The sequence below is a fragment of the Saccostrea echinata genome, unplaced genomic scaffold, assembly GCF_033153115.1.
Source record: "Saccostrea echinata isolate AGI-Se365-2 ecotype Australia unplaced genomic scaffold, CSIRO_AGI_Sech_v1 ptg000009l, whole genome shotgun sequence".
Lineage (NCBI taxonomy): Eukaryota > Metazoa > Mollusca > Bivalvia > Ostreida > Ostreidae > Saccostrea > Saccostrea echinata.
This window is the reverse complement of record NW_026889758.1, coordinates 20,352,913-20,378,130: the sequence shown is the minus strand read 5'-3', so window position 1 is coordinate 20,378,130 and position 25,218 is coordinate 20,352,913. Positions and strand designations below refer to the sequence as shown.

Below are 25,218 nucleotides of genomic sequence, written 5' to 3'. Positions count from 1 at the left end.
CCTTTGATGCTCGATATCATGGTCTCCTATATCATCTGTATCATGTGCGCCCCCCCCCCCCCTCCTCCACACACACACACACACACACCACACAAAATAGAAAAGACAACTTCCTTCATATTCCTTTATGAAAAGATTCCTTCACGTAAATCTTCATGTAGAGAGCTATTCAAAGTTCTCTGAAAACTAAACAAGACTTTTTCAAATAGAACTTCTATCTATCATATCACAAACACTATCTATCATGATGCATCTCCTTTGTCTTGTGACAGTTCAACTTTTAGTGGATTCATTTTATACATCTTAATATGAATTGCAGAATTGTTCCTTGACTGTGTTTCTGGTTCCAGGTCATCAGTTTGAGGTTCAAGGTCATCAACTAATTCCAAGGTTGAAGTGTGGGCAGACATTTCCACAGAACCTTGACCTTTGGATTGTAACTGTAAGGCCAGATTAATAGCCCTGTTTATTGCTGCACCAAGACCATGAATATAAACCTCATTTTCAGAATCCAGAATTTTCTGTGATCTTTCTAGCTGACAGTTAAAATTAGTCTTTCTGGTAACATACACATCTGTTTTCCTCTTGGGCAATTTTCTTGGGAGACGCTTTCTCAGCTCATATTCTTCCTTGTCAATCAACTCCTTAAAATCTTTTGTGCACCTTCAATAAAAGTAACAATAATTAATTACTTGGATTATACTCATAATAAAACCTGTAACAAAGTCATTATGTGTTAAAAATGAGTATCAAAATTCATCAATATTTTCTCTCATTGGAACCCTTAAAGTGCATGATGAAAAAAAAAAAATAGAGGTTGTAAGCATTGAGCTCATCAACTGATACATCGCAGCTTCCATACAAGTATAATGGCAAAGCTAGTCCATATTTTGCTATAAAAAACCCCAAATATCTCTCAGATCAGAATATAAAATAAGAGTTGCACAGTGGCACTGTGTAATAAAGATTCAGTGAAAGTGTAATAGTGTTGGATTTGTTTAAAATAAAGTAAAAGAATTTGCCAGAATAAATATTTTAACTTTTATTTAAATTTGTTATTCAAAACCTAGATCCACCCCTTAGTTCTCCCTTACCTGTACATACATATATATTACCTAAGGGCATTGGTCAGATGTTTTGGAAGTGGTCATTGTTATTTTGGTTTTTATTGGTTATTGATTTGAAAGGTCTGATTCTATTGGTTTTATTTACTGGGTTGGAGTTTTCCCGCTTTACTAAGAGTATTCTTTGTTCAGAGGTTGATTTGACCAGACTATATATATATTAAAAAAAAAGACATTCTTGACTTTGGACAGATTTCCATTTCTGATCACCATTCATGTAGATACTTCTATATTAACAATTTGTGGGAAAGCCTATTCCCATAGAATGGTGAGATTTAGATTTATATGTTTTTAATCTTAAATATTTTTTATGAATATTATGGGAGTAATTAATATGTAAAGATTTAAATATTCAAGAGTTATCTCCCTTTGATGACAGTGTAAATATTATAAATGATGATAATCTAATTATTATCTTCATGTGAAATAATGAACATTGTGTGTGATAATTATTTACATTATATTTATTGTTGTTTTTATGATATTTACAGGGCTTACACAATACAACATAATATATATATAATCACTCCACTGTGCAATAAATCTGATGAACCCTGACAGGAGTGTTGTGTTATATACTTCCATAGTGATACCCCTGTTACAAAAGTCTCATTAAATTTTATTCTGTGGTGTAGGAGGAGTTGCAGGTAAGAAATAGGTATCCCAAATATTATATATATTGTAAGAGGAGCTGCGATAAGGGACGGCTACCCCAAGTGTAATGGACGGACACATAGACAGATGGAGGGAAGACACCCCTATTACTATATACAGTTGAACTTTTGTATCTTGAACACTGATATCTCAAATACCATGATATGCTGAACTGATTTGAAAGTTACAACCAATTATTTTTTAGGTAATTTACCCTTGATATCTCAAATCCTTGGATATCTTGAAGTATCTTCTCAGTCCCATTGAGTTTGAGATAACGAGGTTTGACTGCAATCCCTTTTCAAGTGGGGAGTATAATTAGCTCTATATGCTATATATATGAAGAGAGGATATTTTCCAAATTTACATATTATTCAAGAAAATCTTGATAACATAAAAAATCTGAAACTCCCAATTCTCTGCATGCATAGCAACATAGTCGCTAATATAGCTTAGAAACATCTTTCTGCTGCAAACTTTACAAATGTAGCATTCTCATTTTGCAGGCTTTTTATGTGATGTCATTTTTTTTTTGTCAGTCAAATGGAAACATCTGAGTCCCCCCCCCCCCCCCTCATTTTTGTTAAAATTCATCTGAAATTTCTGAGTTATAACTAGTAGTCAATTTGAAGAAAACTTTAAATATTTGAGATCATAATAATGTATGTTGATAAATTACAAACATGAGTCTCATTAAACATGAGCTACAAAAGTTTACTAGAAATTGTGATGCTGATGTCTTGGCAAGATGCAAATAAAATGGCAGATCTATTAATTGCTATTAATTACAGCTAGTTCTAATGGTTTCATTGTTTGTCTGACATGCTCTTTTGCTTCAAACTTGAATTCAAATTAACTAGACATAAGAACTAGCAGTCAGTGAAAAGTATGTCTAAACAACTAAAGACACAGATAATGAAATCCAACAAATTACATCATCTTAATATCTTTCAGGAACACTAAGGTGTCTCTGTGACTTGGCTGCAAATTATAGCAAACATATAAGGAAAAGACCTGTGCCAGTTGGTACTTAGGAATTCCAGGTCTCCAATATCTTGCACTATGTGTATCCCTAACAATCGTCCATTTGAAAAAGTAGGTAATCTTGGATAACTACTAGAGAAGAGAAGAATAAAGTAGTGAATTTATTGGGGAATGGGGGTAGGTATCTAAATTTGTTTGTGATGAAGCATTATATACAAACATTTCTTTAATCATAATGAATGCATAAAGAATCTCTATCAATATTGAAAGAGGGTAGCATATCCAGTTTCTGTATTTTGGAACTTATTGAGTTATGTAGATATGAATGTTCTATTTTAAGAAATTGATCTTTGTATTATTGACCAAGTTTAATGATAGAATTCATTATAATACTTCCACTTGAATGAAAGGGAGGATATAGTGATGGAGTGTTCCTCAATCTCTGACACTTCCATACATCTGTTTATTACACTTGGGGGTAGCCAATGGAACTTTCATAGAAATTACATTGCACATGATGCAGGCAAATCCTTTTAAGTTTAGAATGCAAATAAGTTTCAACATGTCCCTGTGTTATTCCTGCATGACTTTTGTTTGAGAATAGGGACCTGTATGAAGGTCAGACATATTTTTCGCACAGAACATACTTTTACTGCATGAGCGCAGCCATAATTTTATGACAGTGACTAACAGAGGCCATTCCAACTACGATTAATTTGATTGGACAGTAAATTTAAACATTATTCATGAGAACGAGCAAATTGATATGAATTACCCCATGTGTGATGGAGAGATTTAGAGAGAAATGAAACATAATCAACCATAGGTTTCTGATGATGTGTAAAAACCTGGAATCCAGTAATAAACAGGTCTGGTACAATCACTAGATTTAGCTATGTAGCTTGAATTACCTACATAGCTTTATTTACCTACCTGAAGTAGCTAACTAGCTTTATTTAGCTACTAAATCAAACTTATTTCTTGAATTAGCATTTTTCCCCGAAAGTACAGAAAATTGCACTTTGATGCAGTGATAATTTTCAACTTTGAACCCATCTGAAAACAATTCATAAAAAACTCACTCTTGAAGATGTGTCTTTTTCTGCGCAATTGCAATCGAAGTTCTAAAAGTTTTGGGGTTATATACATGATATACAACAGTTAATTTGTGACATAACAGTTACTTCTTGAGTGAAATAACAAAGAAAACCAGTTTTGGTTAACATGAGCACAATGTGAAGTAATCATACTTATCCACACCTCATCGCACACAAGGTGCTGTACAGTTACTCAAACAATGGAAATACATATTTTCCCCAAAAGTTTTCAAACACAGCAATGTTAAACTATCTCTGTTTTAGATTGCTTTTTAAATAATACCTAGAATAAATTTTAGTAGACATTTACGTGCGATTTTTTGTCTTTTTAAAATAAAAAGCAAAATTGTGAAAAGTTGCCTTGAAATAGCTAAATAAAGCTACCTGAGGTAGGTAAATAAAGCTACGGTAGGTAATTTTAGCTACGTACCTAAATGTAATGATTGTACTGGACGTACATGGACCTGATAAACGTCTGACCCAAGTACCTGTGCTTTCATTCAATAAGATAAAGGCACTCACTTTTCGCTGTTCTCAGCTCTGCTACTCTTACTTGTTCCATCAAAACTCGCAGACATCTTTTAATAGTAATTAAAAGTCCACAGACACTCGACATACAGTTTGTTCGCATTCGTGCAGGAAAAAATTTACGCTTGTTAAATTTAAAATTAAACAACAAAAGATATAATTCCGGATAAATCTTTTCTCATTTTTAAGGGTGAAAAAAAAATATAATTTTAAAACACTGAGCATTACAACATTTTTATAATTTCATTAAAAAGAATTATTTGACTTTTGATCCAAAACTTACAATTTATTATTTTTTTTAAACTAACACGTATTTCGCACTATACTCAATCCAGATTTTACATACAGCATGGGAAAATCGGAGCAAATACCCGCAGAGCCAGAGGTACCCAAAGGTGCATTGCAGTACCGCTGCATCAATTGTGGAACTGGTTCAAGTGAACTCTATAAAGATTACAGAAATGGAATCATCAAAATGATACATTGTGTAAATAGCTTTTTGTTAAAGTCTCTGTATCCAGTTTACATATTTGAATAGTACTGTCAGTATATTGAGGGAAAATCTCGTACTATTAACAGGTTGGGCACACCCCACCATGCACCAAATGGTCATTTATCCCCCGTTTGGTGGACAATCTCCCATATCGGAGACGAATTTTACTGACCATTTGGGAGAGAAAAATGGTTGTGTTCAATTCCATAGAATGGCGTGGAATGGTGCATAATTTTAAACCATGTGGAATAAAATATAGATATTTATCGGTGTTTTGAGTGAAAAAAATCGGAAATTCAACGTGTAATTTTTTGCGCAGAGTCGTTCAAAAATTTGACAAAAAATGTCACGTATCATCGTATGTAAACAAGTGCAACGTTTCTCAGTTTTTACTTAAAAAGAAAATTTCCTCCTTCTTCAACGATGCTGCACCTGTCAATCATGTTCTTTACTTTCTATTTCAATTATCCGGGCAACCAATCAAATAATGCAAACCAATAAAAACGATGATCTTTTTTTAACCTGGTCAAAAGTTGGGTTTTACTACGGAGGCACATTAGTGTCAATTTTCAATTAGAAAATAAAAAGAAAAATAAGTTTTCGCCTTTATTTCATTTTATTTTGTATGCAATAGCTTTGTTCTCTATAAAAATAGTAAATGAAGTTAGATTATGATATAATTATTGTTTTAAAACGATGTACTTCGAACGAATACAAGAATAATTGAAAAGTCACTTTGTAAATCTTTTATTGAAAATTATTTATCAAGTATATTAAATTCATCAGTAATATACATATTAAACCACAAAAAGGTCGTATGGAATATGCAACTTCATCCTAAAAGAAAAATAACAACAGATATTACGTTCAAGTCTAGAAAAATTTAACTTTATAGCAATAAGTGCCCACCATACCAGTTAAGTAATGGAGCTCGTGTTTAACGGGATTTTATGGAGATAAATATTGACGAAGATCCAAAAAGCGATTGAAACTTAACTTATCAAGAGTTCAACCACTGGATAAAATAGAATTTTTATCCTACTAGACACAATCAAATTTTTTTTGATCGAGTGATCAAGAAGTTCGGCTGTTACGGACAACTATGGGTATCGTTTTTAGGAAGTTACGGAGAAATTGCACATGGGAAATCGACCGAACTATGTTAATTGTGCGACGAATATGTTCACTAAAATTCCCCAATGCCTAAGTAAATGCGCTTTTGCTTTATTTTAATAAAATTTGGAATAGAATAAAGAAGTCCACCATTTGGTCAGTAAAATTTGTCTCCGAAATGGGAGATTGTCCACCAAACGGGGGATAAATGACCATTTGGTGGGGTGTGCCCAACCTGATTAACTGTGATTAGACCAACTTTAAAATAATGTTAGCTAATTAATAATAATTTGGGTTGGTAGGTAGGTGGGGAATTTTTTTCCTAGAAAATTTCAACATCAATGCTGAATTTTCAAAATATAATTTCCGGAATGCATAAAAAAATAATTGCTTCCTGGAGGTTAGAAAAGTTTTTGAGTCAGGTCATTTTTAGCCAGTCGGTCAGGAGAGGGCAACCAAACAATTTTTTAAGGATGGCCTTATTTATTCATAGATGGAAAAATAATTGAGAAACTTTTAAAACATGATGTGTATAAGTTAATTCTATTTATAAATGGACTTTATGGTTGCAGAGACATAAATAACAGTGATTCGCAACTTCTTCTGTTCATTAACATTTGTTTTTTAAAGTTTATGCCAGACCTGGCATAAAAAGAACTATTCTTTATTGATTTTATGTTGGCATCTTAAAATGACTTAAATTAATATTAATTCTATTATATATGGACATTTTAAAACTATAGATTGATTTAAAAAGCAAACAAGGCAAATGATTAAAGCGGTCAATCAAAAGATGCCAAATTCTCAGAGATATATATAATTATGACAGACAACAGGTCACCTGTTGCCTTTTCAAAGAATGGGGGCGTACAAGGCAAGGGCAATCCCCTGCTCTGATTCAATATATATCTCAATTTTCAAAGTTCATGGAAAGGTTATATTTTTCAAAAGTTAGAATACATGTATCAGTATGGTCATCTTTTAACACATTTGATACAATAACTTTTTAATTCATAATTTGTTTTTTTTTTTTTAGTTTACTGTTAAAGCATATTTTAAATTAGTGGAAAATAGGTATATTAGAGCCATAAAAAAATGATTTTTGAATATGAATGGGTGAAGTCTCCATTTACATAAATGACGGAAAAATATAAATTAAAATGTAAAATCTATTTTGTCATGTTTCCAAAAAAATGGAGTCTGAATCCATTCTTTATGAAAATAAAAAAATTCTGAAAAAAATGATATGCTTCAACAAACTCATTCATTTAAACCACACTGACACAGCCAAGTTACAAGAAGACTACGTAGCGTAGTGGTTAAAACATTTAACATATTACACCTTGCCACCAGCTGCTTTGGAGTTAGTTTGAATCATGGTCACTTCAATGAAATAAGGAAATCAAATGTAAAGATGATACTGACAACACAAATTTGAAAAATATTGCCTTTTTTATGAACTTTTAGAATTATGAAATATCTTGACGTCTCAGAGTGGGGGGTTGTCCTCGCCTTATACGCCTCCTCCTTTGTAACTGTATTACATAAGGAAACTTACAAAATTGGAAATTGGAACATTCTAATAATCTCTTGCTTTGATTTAAAAGGTTCTACTTAATTACCCTTAAAGAATTTTAAGAAATTGAAGATTTGTGTAATTTGAACAGTGCAAGAATTTTAAAAAGTAAACAATTAGGTTCGCAAGACTTCAAACAGTTGCCTATCTGTTATTTATGTCTGATGGTTGATATTTCATAATACATGTACATTAATTATTATCTGTGTGTAAGTTACATCAGAGACAAAAATTACAAATGTTGTAATGTCTCTGGTAAAATGTACATGGAGTAGCAGCAAGGCTTACATATATCATATTTTTTAAGAAAGATGTTTGAATATTCCAGGTGCAGTGTAGTGAAATTATTGATAAGTATATAGAATATGACCCAGTTGTCATCAGTCTGGATGTCCTGCTTCTCAACAGAAAGGCATTACGTCATGTATTGTTTAATAGCAATGTACAGGTATGTATAATATTATGTCTGGCTTCATGCAGAACCACAAATGCTATTTTCAGTTTTTCTCCTTTTCAGTGTATTTTTACTGAACATAACATCTAAAAAAAAAAGTTCTATTTTGTGTGACATATTCATGTTCAAATCATGGTCCTGGGGGTTGGGTGGGGCCACAATAGGGGACTAACGTTTTACATTGAAATATAGAGGAAAAATTCTTTAAAAATCTTCTTTTCAAGAACCACTGTTTCAGAGGAGATGAAACTTTTATGAAAGCTTCCTGAGGTAGTGTAGATTCTAAATTGTTCAAATCATGGCCCCCAGGGGCTTGGTGGGGCCACAATAGGAGATCAAAGTATAGAGGAAATGTTTAAAAATCTTCTTCTCAAGAGCCACTGGTCCAGAAGAGATGAAATTTATACAAAGCTTCCTGAGGTAGTTTAGATTCTAAATAAATAAATCATGGCCCCTGGGGGTATGCGTTCACAGTAGGGGATCAGTTTTACATGGGACGATATAGGAAATAAATTATGAAAATCTTCAAACTTTAATCGCACCATTCATATGCAACCATTCAACAGTTGAGTTGATTCATTTTTTTGTTTTTACCTGTAAATTATTAGGGCTGGGACGATACAACTTTTTCTATATCGATACATATCCCGATATTTGAGCCACGATACGATATGTATCATGATATGTTTAATTGGTTATAAATCCTTTTTTTATATTGAAACGAACAAAACATTTCTTCACAAATAAGAATAATTTATTCAAAGAAGTTGTATGTCTGTTGTAAAACTTAATTATTTTGCACAAGTGGTCTTAATTATTATGTATTTCATATTTATATTTATATTAAGCATATTTATTTTACATATTAAACCCAAAATGTCAAGTAAACAAAGAAAAACATTAGTCAGAATTTTTTGGACGATATGTCGATATTTCTTCATATGTATCGATATGCGTATCATCCTCACATTGAATCGATATTATCGATATCTCGATATATCGTCCCAGCCCTATAAATTATGCACACTGGGTTGGAGTTAGCTTAAACAGGGAGAAAATTTCACAAAATGCATGTATACAGGAATATAATTTGCTTCTCCATCATTGCAAGGCCTTGATAATCATAAGGATATTGAAGCATCCCCATGTCATGTGAATACAGAGACCTTTAGAGTTAGATTGGGGCCATAATATGGGGTCACAATTTTTCATGGGAATATAGAAATCTTTTTGGAAATATCTTGAAGACCAACAGGGCTAAAGTTATACAGGTGAGCGTTGTGGCCCAGGAGCCTCTTGTTGAGGTTGAATCAGTCAAACATAATATCACTTTTCTGTTGCATCTCAAAACAGGATTGCAACCAGTGCTTGTTTTTTTTTTTAAACAGAAAGCTTATATGTATTTTTTGTGAGAAGTCTGAAGTATTTTACTTCATTCAATTTTCAGTGCACTTGCTATCAACTGGATATAATTCCACCTGTACTTTAATGCCAAAATCACAAAGGTTTAAAATATCCATTATATAAGTAAAGCACTATCTTGAAGGGCTCGGAGGATAAATCAAAATATTGATAATATCAATTCTGTTAATGACTATAATCATATCAATGCGTATGATACAGAACACGAAATTTCAGAATTATTTTTTCCTTGTTTTACTTTTATATGTTTTGGGTTTAAAATATAAAATAGATATTTTAAATACATGTATAAATATCAAATATGTCATAATAATTAACAACACTTTTGTGTTACAACAATTATAAAGCTATGAATAAATTATTTGTGAAGAAATATATTGTTTATTTCAATACAAGATGAAATTTTATTACTAATTAGAAATTTTTGTTACCAGTTTAACATATTTTGAATCATATCATACTATGGCATAAATATCTTGATACATGTCGATGTAGAAAAAGATGTATCATCTCCACCCTATTTTTTAATAGTATTTTTACAATCTTCTACTTACACTTGATGATTTATATTGATTTTGTGTATTACTGTGTGGATTTAAGTACAATATATATACTTGTACCGCTGTTTCTAGGGTGTCTGGAAATATGTCATTTTATTATTGACATGTGATGCTTTTGTCAAGTTGGCACTCCAACGAGCCAAAGGGGAGATTACTCCTGTTAATCCAACTTATATCATATATTCTGCCATGGAATGGGGACTCTATAAAAACTGCTTACTGGCTGCTGTTGGTAAGAAATATCTTCTTCTGCATGATAATTTGTAAAAAATTCAAGATATTTTAAGCTGCATATTTTCATATTGAATATTTAAAGTGACTATTTTTGTATGAAGAATAGTATATAGGACTGTGAAATACTAAAAAAATGCATGCTGCATATTTTCAATTTTTATTTTTAACTCTTGATGATCATTTTGCAAATATGAATGCTTTATTTTCAGAACTATCATCTTTAGTCCTTTTCATCTGTGTACTGGTCATGGTATTTTCTTCTTTGAATCCAACCCTAAGATCTTACAGCTTTAAGAGGTACATCTATGACTAAGTTTGAAGTGTGTTGCATTAAATGATCATCTTTGTAAATCACATCAAGACTAAAACTTGCATTTCATCCCAATAATTTTTTTTTTCAGAAATCAAAGTATACAGTGTATATGTTTTCTCTTTTTAGTGTACAAGTCTTCTACCATATTAAATGTCAGTAAAATAATTTAATTGCAATCTTTAAGCTGGAAGGACATTTCAAATCTTGTGCAAGCTGTGGTGCTATCTAACTTTGGCAAGTTTCTAGTGATTCTGGCTGTACTGTGGGGAACCAAAAACAGTCATTTATATATCCAGCTGATCAAGACATACATATGTGCAGCCACTGTCCAGACTTTAAGAGGTAGGTTACAATCAGAGAGAGATGTTTACGTATCATCATTGATCATCTTCAAGAAAAGTAAAAAGTTTTTATCCCCTTGCAGCAACATTCCAGGGGATATACTAACAATTATATTTGCATTTGTGTATACTTCAAGACATGTAATACAGTATAATGGTTAAGGTTTGATCCCCTTGCAACATTTCAAGGGGATAAAGTAACTGGATATGTGTATTTGTGCATATCTATAGGCATTAAGGACATGATACATGGAGTACTGTCTGACTTTTCAGTCTCAGAGTAGATTCAAGGGTACATGCCAGTTCATTTTAGTGACGAAAGGTCAAGGTCATGATAAGGTATCCTCTTACCAAAGCTGAGGACTCCATAAGAAGAGAACAAATTGATCTTTTAGGCTTAAACTTGTTATGGAGGTGGTAGATGACCAGTGACAAGTCTATTCAAGGTGACAAGGTAATTTTTTAAACAAATGTTGTGGACACAATATTTAGCATGTAATTGACCTATCAGACTCACAATTGCTTTAAAGATGCATGGTGCCAAGGGAAAAAAAAGTTGACTGATTCCAGGTTCAAAATTCAAGGTTAAAGAATGAACTAAGTTGAGGACACAGTTTAATAAGTACATGTACTACTTTACTTTTTAATCTTACTTGCTGCATAACAGGAGTATCACAATTCAGTTTACTCCTATCACTTAAGCCTCCCTAGAGGAGGGGTATTTTTTTTCTTTAGTTATCTTATGTACATTATGTTATAAAAAGAATGCCGGTTAAGGCCTTTGAAGAATAAAGACTTATGTGGATATTAAAGGGTTTTTATCACGTATCTAAATTTCTTAAAAATGAAACGCTATTATATTCTTGAAACATATAATTATCGTTTAATTATGAATTAATGTTGAAAAAAGCCGTAATTAGACGATAAAACTCCCGTAATATAGAGTCCTTGTAGTAAAAATCTCCACTAATTAGATAGGGGTCACGTGGTACTGAAACGTCATAGGTGTCAATGGTCAATAGAATTGGTAAAGCTTATCGTAAGAAAAAATATATTGAATAGATTTTTACGCTAAATAAATAGAAAACCCAATATGCCCGGTTGAAATTTTGACATCGACTATATTCCTTTGATTATGGACGGTCAATCTTTTATGTATGAACGTCTAGCAGAGAGAAATAATCAGAAAATATGCCGACAATTGGAGAGGTCACCGAAGACGAAGCCGTTAACAACTTGGGACTTCGACTAAATAGAACAAATTATACTAGAGTTTAACTTCGTAAACATTTATAAATATGGGAATTTATTCTCCTTCATTATTATTTTAATTAATTATATATAAATAAATCCTGTATATCTTCTATCTGTTCTAGCAGTGAATATCATGTACTAGAAATGACACTTCTTCAATGGCGCCGTACGCCATTATTGCGAAGTTCACAACATTCCTACTAGATTCTGTGCGACTTTTAAAAAAATGTTGTCATTTATTATTTTTTTTAAAGGTATCTTTCCTTTAAATATTTTATAGGACAGAAAAAATAATTCCTGATCGATCGGCATAAGCGACTTGCAGAAAAAGGCCCCCCTTTCATCTCTCGAACAGTCCAGGAAATGTGGGGAAAAATTCTTCCTAAAACCTTTCTTGTGCAAATTTGTGCATCCTAACGCCATAAATTATACCTTACTAGCTGTCAGTTATCCAATTATCACTAAATTATTTTCTAACAGGTTTAATAGACACAATAAATGAGCCCTTTTGTATACACAATAAGTACTTCGCTTGACCAGGATTGACACCTATGACGTCAGAGCAATGGCCCGTAACATCGGCGATCAAAATATGCATAATGAGAAATTCAAACTTTGAATCGCTGAAACATCAAAAATATTAATTTTCTAGCAAAGATTTTTAAATATATGATTTTAATAGCTTGTAAATTTGTCATATCAAAAAATTTTGAGACGTGATAAAAACCCTTTAAATACTGTACTCTTTAGCTCACCTGAGCTGAAAGCACAAGTGAGCTTTTCTGATCACATTTTGTCTGGCATCTGTCTGTCTGTCCATCTGTAAACTTCTCACATTTTCGACTTTTTCTCATGAACCACTGGGCCAATTCCAACCAAACTTGCCACAAAGCATCCTTGGGTGAAGGAGATTCAATTTTGTTCAGATAAAGGGCCACACCCTCTTTCAAGTGGAGGTAATTAAGAATTTGTGAAAATTTGGTGTCATCTTTCAAAAATCTTCCTCTCAAGAACCATTTGGCCAGAAAAGTTTAAACTTATGTGAAACCTTTAATACATAGTATAAATTCAAGTTTGTTCAAATCATGACCCTCAGGGGTAGGATGGGGCCACAACAGGGGATCAAAATTTTACATAGGAATACATAGGAAATTTTAAAGATCTTCTTTTCAAGAAGAACAGAGCTGTGATCAGTCATATTGATATGGAAGCATCATAGTGTAGATTCAAGGTTGTTCAAATCGTGACCCCTGGGAGTAGAGTGGGGCCACAATGGGGGATCAAAGTTTTACATATGAATATATTGGAAAAACTTTAAAAGTTTTCTTCTCAAGAACAGCAAAGCCATTACTGTAAACCAACTATTATTTGCGTCATCTTTTATTCGCAAATCGTCAGTTTGAAATGAATCTGTGACAATTAATTTCTGCAACTGAAGAAACATTCTCTACAAATACAAAGCAAAATAATTGGTTCATGGTGATTAATATTCGCGAGTTAAAGTAGGTCTCGAAACTCGCGAAAATTTCTCGCACTCGAATAAAAGTTGGTTTACAGTATTAGTCATTTTGATATGGAAGCTTCCTCAGGTAGTATAGATTCAAGTTTGTTAAAATGATGACCCCTGGGGTAGGGTGGGGTCACAGTGTAGGGATAAAAGTTTTCCATAGGAATATCATGCTCAGGTAGTGTAGATTCAAGTTTATTCAAATGATGACCCCTGGGGGTGGGGTGGGGCCACAATGGGGGATCAAAGTTTCACATATATAGGAAAAAATCTTCTCAAGAACAGAAAAACCATGTATAGTCTAATTGATATGGAAGCATCCTTTGGTAGTGTAGATTCAACTTTGTTCAAATGATTACCCCCAGGGGATGGGTGGGGCCACAATGGGGGATCAAATTTTGACAAAGGAATATACAGGTAAAAATCTTTGTCTTAAGAACAGCAAAGCCATGTTTAGTCATATTGATATGGAAGCATCCTCAGGTAGTGTAGATTCAAGATTATTCAAATGATGACCCCGGGGATGTGGGGGGGGGGAGCACAATGGGGGATCAAAGTTTCACATATATAGGAAAAAATCTTCTCAAAAACAGAAAAGCCATGTATAGTCTAATTGATATGGAAGCATCCTTTGGCAGTGTAGATTAAAGTTTGTTCAAATGATGACCCCCAAGGGTAGAGTGGGGCCACAATTGGGGATCAAAATTTTACATAGGAATACAGTCAAACCTAGTTATCTCGAATTTGAAGGGACTGAGGAAAATACTTTGAGATAACTGAGGATTTGAGATATCCAGCATAAAATACTAAGGGAATAAGCAGTTGGGACTTCAAAATCACTTTGACATATCCATGGTATTCAAGATATCCGTGTTCGAGATACCGAAGTTCAACTGTATACAGAAAAAAATCTTCTTCTCAAGAACAGAAAAGCCATGTATAGTCTGATTGATATGGAAACATCCTTTGGTAGTGTAGATTCAAGTTTTTTTTTTCAAATGATGACCCCAGGGGTAGGGAGGGGCCACAGTGGGGAATCAAATTTTGACAAAGGATTATACAGGAAAAAATCTTCTGCTCAAGAACAACAGAGCCATTTGTTATACTGACATGGAAGCATCATCAGGTAGTGTAGAATTCAATTCCCCCCCCCCCCCCCCCCCCCGTAAACTTTTCAATTCTTAACTGATTTTGTGCTTTTTCCTAGCCAATATGCTCAGGTGAGCGATGTGGCCTATGGGCCTCTTGTTTACACAAAGTCATAGTTTCTTGGAATAACAATTTCTGCTCAATCTGTGGGTAAAAAATTATGCAGATTTTTAGGGTTGCCATTGTATATCATAAATGAAATTTAAGTAGGCCAAGATGTATTTCTGGTGAAAATCTGCATAGCGTAATTTAATCTTTATACACAGAAATCAGTACATCTACAGTACTGAGATGTTTCTTAATGGGATTCTTCTTCTTTTCAGTCTGTATGCCACACTGGGGAATCGTAAAAGTGTCTTTCATTGCGATATTTGGACATTTACTGTCTATGTATGTGACTTATTCTGTTCAACATACTTTGTTTGGAGGTTGATCAAAAGTAAATAACTGTTAAAAAAAGGGAGGTCAATCATCCTGTCCAGGTAAAAGAGAAGACATCAGATAAACATTTACAAGATTGGTGCAGGCATCATGAATTGACAGTCATTAATATCTAATTCTGCTGGATTTTTACCAGATCGGTGGCATCGTGAATTGACAGACATTAATATCTAATTCTGCTGGATTTTTACCAGATCAGTGGCATCGTGAATTGACAGTCATTAACATCAAATTCTGCTGGATTTTTACCAGATCAGTGGCATCATGAATTGACAGTCATTAACATCTACCGGTAATTCTGCTGGAATTGTTATACATGTTCGAATAAAAATTGAGAGGATAAATGAAGCAAGGGCTTAATTAAACCTAAACTGTGAATGTTTTTTTTTTTCTGTTTAAATAACAATTGCTTTAAAAAGATAGAATGGGGGAAAATCATTTTGAATGTTCTTAATAATACAAAACCGTGTCAAAAAACCCCCCACATGATTTATACTTTCAAATATACTTATGCTTCTGTAAAGTATAGATCTGCCACTTTTTTTCAAGATTAACATTTTCCACATTAGCTACAGTCAAACCTCAATATCTCAAATTCGACAGGACAGAAAAACCTTTGAGATATCTGATGGTTCATGATATTGGGATTAAAATATAAAGAGAAAAAGTGGTTGGGACTTCCAACTCACTTTGACATATCCATATTTTTCGAGATATCAATGTTTGAGATACCGAAGTTGAACTATAAAAGAATCACTGGATTTTAAAAGCATTAAAGTTTTGAGGTATTGTTTTAAACCACATTTTTATTCTGTTTTTGACATTTTGACATTATTTGTCACATACATGCAGCTTACATACAATATTCATTTTTTCAAACTGAAATGACACAAGAAAATTGTCACATGAAAACTGACATATCATTATTATTTTCTTTACATAATTGTTACAAGTTAAAAGAAATGCCACTTCTCCCTGTGACAGTTTTCATAACATCAACGATACTATCTAAATATGAATGGAAAGATTTATCACAATGTAATCAAACAACAAAGAAAAAGAATTGCACAAATTTGATGTGTCTTTTAAACACAACTGGAAAGCCCCTATTTACATGCATTAAACCCTGGAAGGGTCAGTAGAAGTATAATCAAAAGGATTTATGCAATACTGTCAAAGCTTAAGAAAAATAACATACATATATGGTGCACAGTGTAAATTAATTTTTTTTTCAAAAACTGAAAAAAAATAGCACTATTTTGTTGAATAAAATTTTTTGAGCTTTAGATGTACACTGTATATAAAACAAAAACATGAGTATGGTCATTGTGGTAACAGTTTCATATATGAATGGTATATCATATCAGATTTTCTTATTGGTAACTGTAGAGACTGCTGCAAGATTTAAAATTGTGTAATTTTAAAAAAATGCATGTGAAATTTGAAGCTATACTGTGTAGGGACCAAACCAACCAAATACCTGCCGTAAAGCACACGTCAACTCCTGTATACTCATTTCACTCATAGTATGAAGTGAGGCTCTGTTTTTTTCTTCTCCAGAATATATGTATAAATGCAAACCATGATTTACAAAGAATAGATATTTATGAAATCAAATGATAAATATTGGATTGTTTTGAGGCAAGGAAAAAAAAACATGGGAGAAAGTATGAAGATATATGTTTGCCCTATGACTGTGTTTTGCTTAGCAGGTACTTCAATGGATGTATGGATAAATATTGATGGGGTGAAGTGTACAAAGTCTGCTGCCTTTTTTTTATTTCTGCAGCAGAAAGATCTCTGATTTTTCTGTATAAATACTGTGTTTTAGTGGAGAGAACTGAGAATATTTACTTGATAATAATATCAACAGGATAATTTGATACAATTTTATTATTTACCTGAGTTATGACATTGTGCCATGCCAGTTGTTTTCTGTGTAATTTATGGATGATTCAAGAGATTTTTTGTCTGCAATTTATCAATACCCTTTCCATATCAAGGACCTGTAGCAACTGATGTTTGATGGACAAAAGTGTAAAAGATCAACCAAAAGCAGAATGTGGACTCGCAGAATTTCAAATATATTTGATATACAGTACATATTTTTTTAAATAAATCATTATCAATTTATATATCTGTAAAAAAAAAAAAGGTAAACAAAAAGCTAGTAGAAATTTTACTTATGAATAGTTTACTAAACTGATGGTCTTCAATATTCTTAATTTTAAGCTATGTGATTAAAGAAAGCATATGGAGCTGGTAAGACAATTCAACCATTTTTTCTGTCTTCCTGCTCTTTCAGATTTAAAAAACTTTAAGTGCATTTGTTCTGATGGGACGGACAAACAAAATGAGCATTAAATGTACATCATTGCTTCTCTGCATGGGGGGAAAATTTGCAAACAACACTGAGAAGTCACATCAAGTGAATAAGCACTTAATAAATAAAAGATGTCTTTAAATCTCAGGAAATGACTGAGATAAGTCACGAGTTGGTGACAACTGACGCTATAGGCATGGCACAGAGGAGAGAAAAAAAATTGAGATCCATCGTCTACTGCTAATGTTCACAAATATAAATGATTGAGAATTACATGAAAAACATTTTGGATCCATTAATATGTCTTCTGCACGTTAGGTATAAGGTCACACCATGACCTCATTTTCTGACCGTAAATCTGCAGCAATAGTCCGTGAAATTTCTATGAGCTCTCTTTCTGCAGCCCTTACTCTGGCTTTGGATCGTGAAATCTCAATGTTTATGTCTTTTGTAATGTTTTTTGATGGAGGACTAGAATTATTCCAATCATTGGAATCATTTGGCGAATCGGATCGCCCACTGAGTAGCCTTGTGGGACTTTTCTCTATATTTTCACATTTATCTAAATCCATTTCATGAAATTCAGATGCAGAAACCTTGCTTGTCCCTCCTCCTTTGTCAGTCCCAGCAAACAGAGGGTTTTTGTAACGTCGAAGATTTTCTTCGTTTTCATTGTTTGTTTTCTGTTCTGCATATTGTGCTTCTGCTCGCCTCCTGGCGATCATTTTCTTACGATGGAGATGACATGCAATTAACACAATAATTACTAAAAGTCCCACAAGTCCAATCACAGAACACACCACTGGAATGATCAGCCCTGCTTCTGTGGAAAAATGTAGGGTAAAACCAGATTTGTTTCATGAATTTTACCTTTTCTGAGAAATATGCATAAAGTCACTGATATTGTGAAAAATTATCAAAAAATAAAATACAAAAGAGTATTTTTAGCAAAAGATAAACTCATACTAATGTGTTTACAAATGAACTACAGTATATCATTTGTTGATGTGGGACTTACTTGACTTTTCAGCAGAGTTGACTATAATAGTTTCCACAGTGACTTCTGTGACGGCAGATAAAGCACTGCTATTGGACTTCTTGTGGCTGATAATACTGGTCAGTTTATGGACTGCAGATTTTAATTCTGGATCCAGTTCATCAGTATTTCCTGACAAACTCTCAGAAGACTGAAACAAGAGTGAGAGGTGAGTTACTCCCCTTCACAAATTTATTACTTTCCAGGCATCTAAATCTGGGTAATTATCATATACTCAATTTATACTAGTATTTTGTCCAGCTAGTAACATGATAAATGAGTGTCATTTATTAATTGTCAGGACTACCACATGAAGGTTTCCAAATTTCTCCATTCTATCTTCATAAGAAATGGAAATTAAGCTTTGTAAGGTAAGCATTGGACTTACTATAAGCACTTCTATAGTGTCTGGATGACCAGACTGGATCCCACATAATATGTATATCTGTTGATCATGTGACAAATCTCGAATGACCGAGAACTGACGCAGAGTGTCACATATATACTCCACTGTGATGCCCTTAAAAGCAAAATGAAAAATTATTTCGTTAAAACCTTTTTAGTACAAGCACAGGTACAGCTTTGCAGTTTGAATGAAGTTTTTGTGAAACTCAGCAATATTCTTGAAAATTTATTCACCAAAAAATGCATATTAAAATGAATTTGGATACAACTTTATAAGGAATTCTCATTTATAAGAGACTGATTTTCATTCTCCAAATAGTAGATATCATAATTTTGTCTTTTTATAACAAATTTTTAAAAACATACATAATTCATAACTTTATAGCGTTATTTTCATTTCTTTTTGGGTTTTCGTTGATAAATAGAAAAGTGAGACTAGTGACAATCTTTACTACCCCAGAGGTCTTTAAAATAAATTACAGTCAGTTAGCAGATTAACCAATTTGATAAAAAAAAATTATATGAAAAGAAAGCATCTTGGTGTCTTAGCTTAACCATTCTATGAAAATTTATTGAATAGGCTAGAATTTTTTAGGATAAGAAACTTACCACTGGCATTTTCATAAGCTCAAAGATTAGTGTGATTTTGGCACAGCTGTTTCCGAGTTCTGCTGCATTTGGTACACATTTTGTATCAATACTGTGAGAAAAAGGGTCTGTGATTTTGTCCAAATCCTTGCATTGTCCCCAGGGAAGACAAGGGGGAACAAAACAGTTATGTTCAGTTTGAACCACACAGGATTGTTGTGGACTGCAGACCTCTAAGTGTTCTGTTGTATTTTGATGGGAGATACAGTTCTTTGGTCCACACCAAATCTGAAATATTAGCAGCAAATATTTACAAGACGTTGTGATAATATATATAGCACAGGTGTACTAGCAATTATTTTGGGATGGATAAAAAATTCCTATTAATGTCAATTTTTTTTTTTATCAAGAATGGTTCTTAAATGTAGTCAATGCAAATCAGTGCAATATGCATGGCAATTGATGAACATGAATTTGGAAAGGGGGAAAAACTTCCTGTAATTCCCATTTTGTTATGGAGAACTTGCAATTTCATAAGGTTATTCGTAAAAAAATACAGTATTCTTAATAATTACCAAGAAGTAACTCAAATTAATTATTATATGAAAGATACAAACAAAAGATGTCAAAAAAAAAAAACAAAAAAAAACAAGCTAATAATTTACAAATGGAATGCAACATGGGATCAAAAGTATTTATTTTTACTTACTTATTTTATTTTAAATTCATTCCAAACTTTCTAATTTAAAAACATTGCAAAAATATTTTTACTGCAGCTTATGTACATCACAATTTTAGCAACCCTTATATTTGGATGATAGTTGTTTGGTATTTAGAAGCAAGCCAAAATTTTCACAAATTTTGGTTATTGTTTTTATGTATTCTTCAATAATTCTAATATATGCGAAAATGAAATTTTCACATGCAGACACGTAATTACACAAAAATAATGTTCTCGCAAATAAAAAGTGATTTACAGTTACACTATAAAAAATTTTACAAATCGTGCACCATGTCTAGATATAAAGTTGATACTGTTTTTTTTTTTTTTTTTTTTGGTTAAGTATTACAGTTTTTAACATTTACTGGGATAAGGACTTTGTTTGAGCCTTCATCTTATATGAATTCCTATTAATCAAAACTACAGAAGTCTAACAGTTACTAAGAATTGAATCTTAAATCCACATTAAAATACATAAAGATAAGGCCAAAAAAAAAAAAAAGTCTTGTTTCCTGCTACCAGTCTGAAAAAAAATAGGGTAGGTAGGTAGGAAAATTATTTCATTTTATTTTTTTATCATATTTTTTTCGACGGCATTTTTTGGATATGAACTAATACAAGATCAAATTAAACATGTCACAGGTCAGTATTGTCTTTTAAAATTAAATTTCATGTCTTTTTATGCACAACTCAAGTGGTATTTTATGAAAGTTCATATTTAAAACAAGAATTTCATGAAATGCTTGTTTTGTGTTAACACAGAAACCGATTACAGTGTCTGTGACAGGATGATGAAATTCCAGAAAATCATGATTTTTTTCTTCCAAAACTTAAAAAAACTTTAGGGTCGGGTGCAAAAAAATAGGGTAGGTCGGGTAGCAGGAAACAAGACTTTTTTTTTGGCCTAAGGAGTCAAATTACTTTTATTATAATTAAATTTTAAATAAATTCTGCATATCTTGTACAAATTTCATGATAACAATAATTATACCTGTATTAAATTTTTGTAAAATTTAGAAAAATAGAAGATTTGTACAGGATTATGTAGCAGAAAGTGAAAGTGCAGAAATACTATTGAGCCTTGAGTGTAGATTATTTACAGTACCTTGCTGCATTTGATTTCGCCATTAGAACAAGTACAGGAGTTGCACTCATGTTCCCATGTGGTTTGATCTGAGTAAATTCTTCGATTGAACTCGCATGAAAGGGGAGAGGGAATCTGTCCCACAACTTCCTCACACTTCTTACCCGTCCGACCAGGTGGGCAGATGCATTTGTAATCACCTATACCATCAATACAGGTGCTGCCAAAAGTGCAGGGAGAAGAGGCACACTCATTGATGTCTGAAAAATACAAGTTATAGTATGCATGGAATTTGACAGCACTGATGAAGTTGTTTAAATTCACATAATGTACAATGTGTAATAAAACAGTTTAAAATAACCAATACAATGTCCTTTATACAAATGTTGGAGTTGACTTACTGACTCGACAGTCAGGCCCAGCAAATCCTTTAGCACATTCACATCTATACCAGTTGATCCCATCAATACAACGGCCACCATTGTAACTGGAGAAAAAATATCAGAATACATGTACACAAGTTATCTAAAAACTTGTTGATTTACACAGGTCTTATTAGGGCCCTGCAAGGATTTGCGGGTGCCCTATAGTAATCACTCTGTCTGTCTGTCCGTCTGTCATTCTTCCGTCCACAAATTTTCTGTTTTTTTCTAATAACTTTTTTTGTAGTTTACCAATTAAGTTCAAATTTGGTATGTTGGTTGAAGAGGCAGTAAGACATATTTTGATGCTAAGTTTGGTTCTCTATGTCACCCAGTTTGGAGCTGGGGTGGTGGGGTAGATTCCTAAACTTTCCATTAGAATGAATGCTAGGGCAAAGAGAGATAACTGCTGAGAATGTTCCAGTTGTAAACTATGAAAGCTGCAACTAGTCCCATGGGATTAATTAACTTTCCTCTTGAAGAGAATCCAAAGCATTATCTGTTTCTGTCAAATTGAGATTAATTAACACCTCTGTCTACAAATGAAGTTTGTTTTGAAGTTAAGGTCAATTCTGAATGATGTTTACATTCTATGAAATGTGGATTTAAATAATGTTCATACTTTATATTGGTAAAATATACAATGAGTTATGATTTTATTGAATTCTAAAAACAAGATATACATAAAGATATGTTTTTTTATTTTTTTGTTTTTATTTATTTATAAGAATACTATTAATTTTAACGGGTAGTCCAATAATAAACTCATTCTATCATTACTGAAAGAGTTCTTATTGTAAACTAGGAAGAAAAGGATAAGAGAGCAGTACAATTAATTATCTTGTCTTGGGCAGAAAATTTTCCAGGCTTATCTTTATTTGTCACTTTAAGATAAATTACCCTTTGTCTGCAACTGATGTTTGTTTTGAAGTTAAGGTCAAGATTTGGTGATATTTGAAAACACATGCTTTATTCTTGTTTGAATATACATTTAATTGAGTTATTATAGATATTATGTTTTTTACTGCCCTATGTAAATACAGGGATACTCTTTACAGGTTGTTGGATATTTAGGAATTATCTCAAAATTTTATAAAGAAAGTTGTTATTGTATATTCTTCATATATTTTTAAATTTTTCTAATCAATTAAATTCTCATTCTGTAAGCTGCACTCTTATTTACCCCTCGGCGGGGCCCTTGCTGACTGGTCAGTTTTCTAGTTAAATATTGAAGAATAAGCTGTGTACCATGGAAAAGGGTTACAATTGTTGATGTCAGCTTCACACAGTGGTCCTTCATACCCATCCTTACAGATACAAGTAAAACTGTCTCCACTGTTGACACAGGTCCCACCATGGTGACAGGGAGAAGAATCGCACGCCTTGACTGATGCTACAACAGAATACGGGAAAATGGGAGGGACTGGATGGAAATATAGCGTATGTTTTTTTTTCTTCAAATGTGTGAAGTGGAGAAGTAACTTACAGAGTTGACAAGTGCTGCCTTCATATTTCTTTGGACAGTTACAGGTGAATGTATCTCCAAGATCACTGCAGGTGCCCCCATTCTTACATGTGTCTCTGTCACACTGAGAATCTCCTGTCATAAATTAATCATAAACTGTACATCAAGTTTATCTTTGTCCTCTCAACAATATACAGTACATATCTATCATGATACTTACTGAGTGTGCATGTTTTCCCTTTCCAGCCATTGATGCATTCACAAACAAAGTCTGCCACCAAGTCAATACAAAACCCCCCATTACGACAAGGATTGGGTGAACATTCATTCTTATCTGCAAAAATACAAGAATTTGTGAAACTTCTTGGATTTCTCTTCATATTTTATTGAATAGTGAAGGAAAACTTACTGATATTACAGTGAACTCCCTCCCAGCTCTCCTTACAAATACACTGGTAGTTGTTGATGCCATCGATACAGGTGCCCCCGTTAAGGCACGGGTTCTCTTTACAATCATTTACATCTATAAGGAGGAATGATACCAATTTATTCACAATTTTAGATAAATAATTTAAATAGATACTTTTACACTATTGTAAGTACATGTAATATTGCTTCTTTTTGGAAATTAGGAAATTTGGGCAAGCTTGTGTCTGGTTGTGTAACATGAAATAGAGCTTACTCTCTTGGCAGTAAGTCCCCGTAAAGCCAAGGTCACATGCACAAGTAAACCCACCATCAGGCTTACTGATACACATGCCGTGCTTCCCGCACACGTTTGAGGAGATGAGCTGAACTCCGCCCGTCTCTGTATGGTTAGACTGTAGGGCAATAGTACAGCTGTCTATCACTGCAATAGATAGTGACACATGGTTACCTGTGTAAGTGCTCTATATATAGAATTTGTAGACATTTCTCTAGTTATCAGATTTGTCACCCCTGATTCAGCTCTTTGGCAACTATGAATAAGACTTGTATCAATATTATATCTTGACACCCAAGAGTGTCTTTAATGTCTTGCCGAATTCTTACATCATCTCTCTTCATACAAAAAAGTGACGCCTAATTTCATGTTCCCCCAGGTCTGGCTGTCTGTATCATGAAGTGAGTTTGTATTTCAGATGTGAGAAATGTGCTTGATTCAGCTTCTTGCATAATTTTGGCAGACATCATTGTTTTTTTGCTTACCTTGTTTCCATCAAACAAGAATTTCTTGCGATCATATTATTAAACTTCCTGAATCCAAATTTACATTGACCAGAATTTCTGAGGAATTTGTTCAGATATTGACTAACCTTGACATGACCCGGATACACATGTTGACCTTGTGTTTTCACAGTGCCTCCCTTCCCAATGGTCTGAGCAGTGACAATAATAATCTCCCTGGACATTGAAACAACTGGCACCATTCATGCATGGATTGGGGTGGCATGGATCTACATCAATCTACATGTAGATGGGAGACAGAAAAAAATATTTAACAGCAAATAATGGTAATTTATAGCAAAGAGCTAGTATGGCTAGGAATAGAAGAGTGTTTACCTGGCAGTTAAATCCTGTATATCCCACCTGGCATTCACAGGTATAACCGGCTACCTGTTCATGACACGTAGCCCCATTCTGACAAGGTGAACTACAGCACTCACAGATCTCTGTCTCACAGTGACGACCCGTGTAACCCGGGAGACACGCACAGTGGTACGAATTCACCAGGTCCTGAAACATAAATTACTTAAATATATAATGCTGAAAATTTGAATGAGTTATCTTTCTTGTAATACATGGCTTTCTTCCTATTTTTGTGCAGTCTGGGCTGTCTTGATTTTTAATTTAATATTTTTAATAACAAAGATACAAAATGTACCCATTTCAGCATTTTAAAGGCTTTTCATGAATGGCATCAATTTTGTGAATGAAATTTTTAAGATGC

At 33.1% G+C, this 25,218-nt stretch overlaps 3 protein-coding genes across 3 annotated transcripts in view; 1 reads left to right on the top strand and 2 right to left on the bottom strand.

Moving 5' to 3' along the window:
• Positions 1–110: 110 nt before the first annotated feature.
• Positions 111–4,470, bottom strand: LOC133181982 (ribonuclease P protein subunit p20-like). The gene is made up of 2 exons (XM_061316659.1): positions 4,382–4,470; positions 111–663 (listed from the first exon to the last, which is right to left on the bottom strand). Exons 1-2 carry the CDS (start codon positions 4,435–4,437, stop codon positions 243–245), a joined length of 477 nt encoding a protein of 158 aa, XP_061172643.1. The 5' UTR covers positions 4,438–4,470; the 3' UTR covers positions 111–242.
• A 266-nt stretch (positions 4,471–4,736) lies between these two features.
• LOC133182521 (protein ARV1-like) lies at positions 4,737–15,786 on the top strand. Its single transcript, XM_061317367.1, has 6 exons — positions 4,737–4,874; positions 7,898–8,017; positions 10,078–10,237; positions 10,449–10,536; positions 10,737–10,894; positions 15,127–15,786. Exons 1-6 carry the CDS (start codon positions 4,737–4,739, stop codon positions 15,234–15,236), a joined length of 774 nt encoding a protein of 257 aa, XP_061173351.1. The 3' UTR covers positions 15,237–15,786.
• Positions 15,787–16,016: 230 nt separating this feature from the next.
• Positions 16,017–25,218, bottom strand: part of LOC133181981 (protein jagged-1b-like) — a 45,758-nt gene continuing 36,556 nt past the window's right edge. Inside the window, exons 10-22 of the mRNA XM_061316658.1 lie at positions 24,831–25,004; positions 24,584–24,734; positions 23,971–24,138; positions 23,698–23,811; positions 23,509–23,622; positions 23,310–23,423; positions 23,072–23,216; positions 21,803–21,888; positions 21,423–21,661; positions 19,618–19,884; positions 18,992–19,123; positions 18,586–18,754; positions 16,017–18,390 (exon numbers count right to left, since the gene is read on the bottom strand). Coding sequence (XP_061172642.1) covers positions 17,894–18,390; positions 18,586–18,754; positions 18,992–19,123; positions 19,618–19,884; positions 21,423–21,661; positions 21,803–21,888; positions 23,072–23,216; positions 23,310–23,423; positions 23,509–23,622; positions 23,698–23,811; positions 23,971–24,138; positions 24,584–24,734; positions 24,831–25,004 — 2,370 coding nt within the window. The 3' untranslated portion in view covers positions 16,017–17,893. The remainder of the gene's footprint in view (positions 18,391–18,585; positions 18,755–18,991; positions 19,124–19,617; positions 19,885–21,422; positions 21,662–21,802; positions 21,889–23,071; positions 23,217–23,309; positions 23,424–23,508; positions 23,623–23,697; positions 23,812–23,970; positions 24,139–24,583; positions 24,735–24,830; positions 25,005–25,218) is intronic.

Excerpts from the sequence above, each read along its gene's own strand:
- LOC133181982 (XM_061316659.1), bottom strand. The coding sequence starts at position 4,437 with ATGTCTGCGAGTTTTGATGGAACAAGTAAGAGTAGCAGAGCTGAGAAC. Across the intron at positions 664-4,381 it reads AGAGCTGAGAACAGCGAAAA|GTGCACAAAAGATTTTAAGG; the intron begins GTGAGTGCCTTT and ends CTTTTATTGAAG.
- LOC133182521 (XM_061317367.1), top strand. The coding sequence starts at position 4,737 with ATGGGAAAATCGGAGCAAATACCCGCAGAGCCAGAGGTACCCAAAGGT. Across the intron at positions 4,875-7,897 it reads TCATCAAAATGATACATTGT|GTGCAGTGTAGTGAAATTAT; the intron begins GTAAATAGCTTT and ends TGAATATTCCAG. Across the intron at positions 10,895-15,126 it reads CACTGTCCAGACTTTAAGAG|TCTGTATGCCACACTGGGGA; the intron begins GTAGGTTACAAT and ends TCTTCTTTTCAG.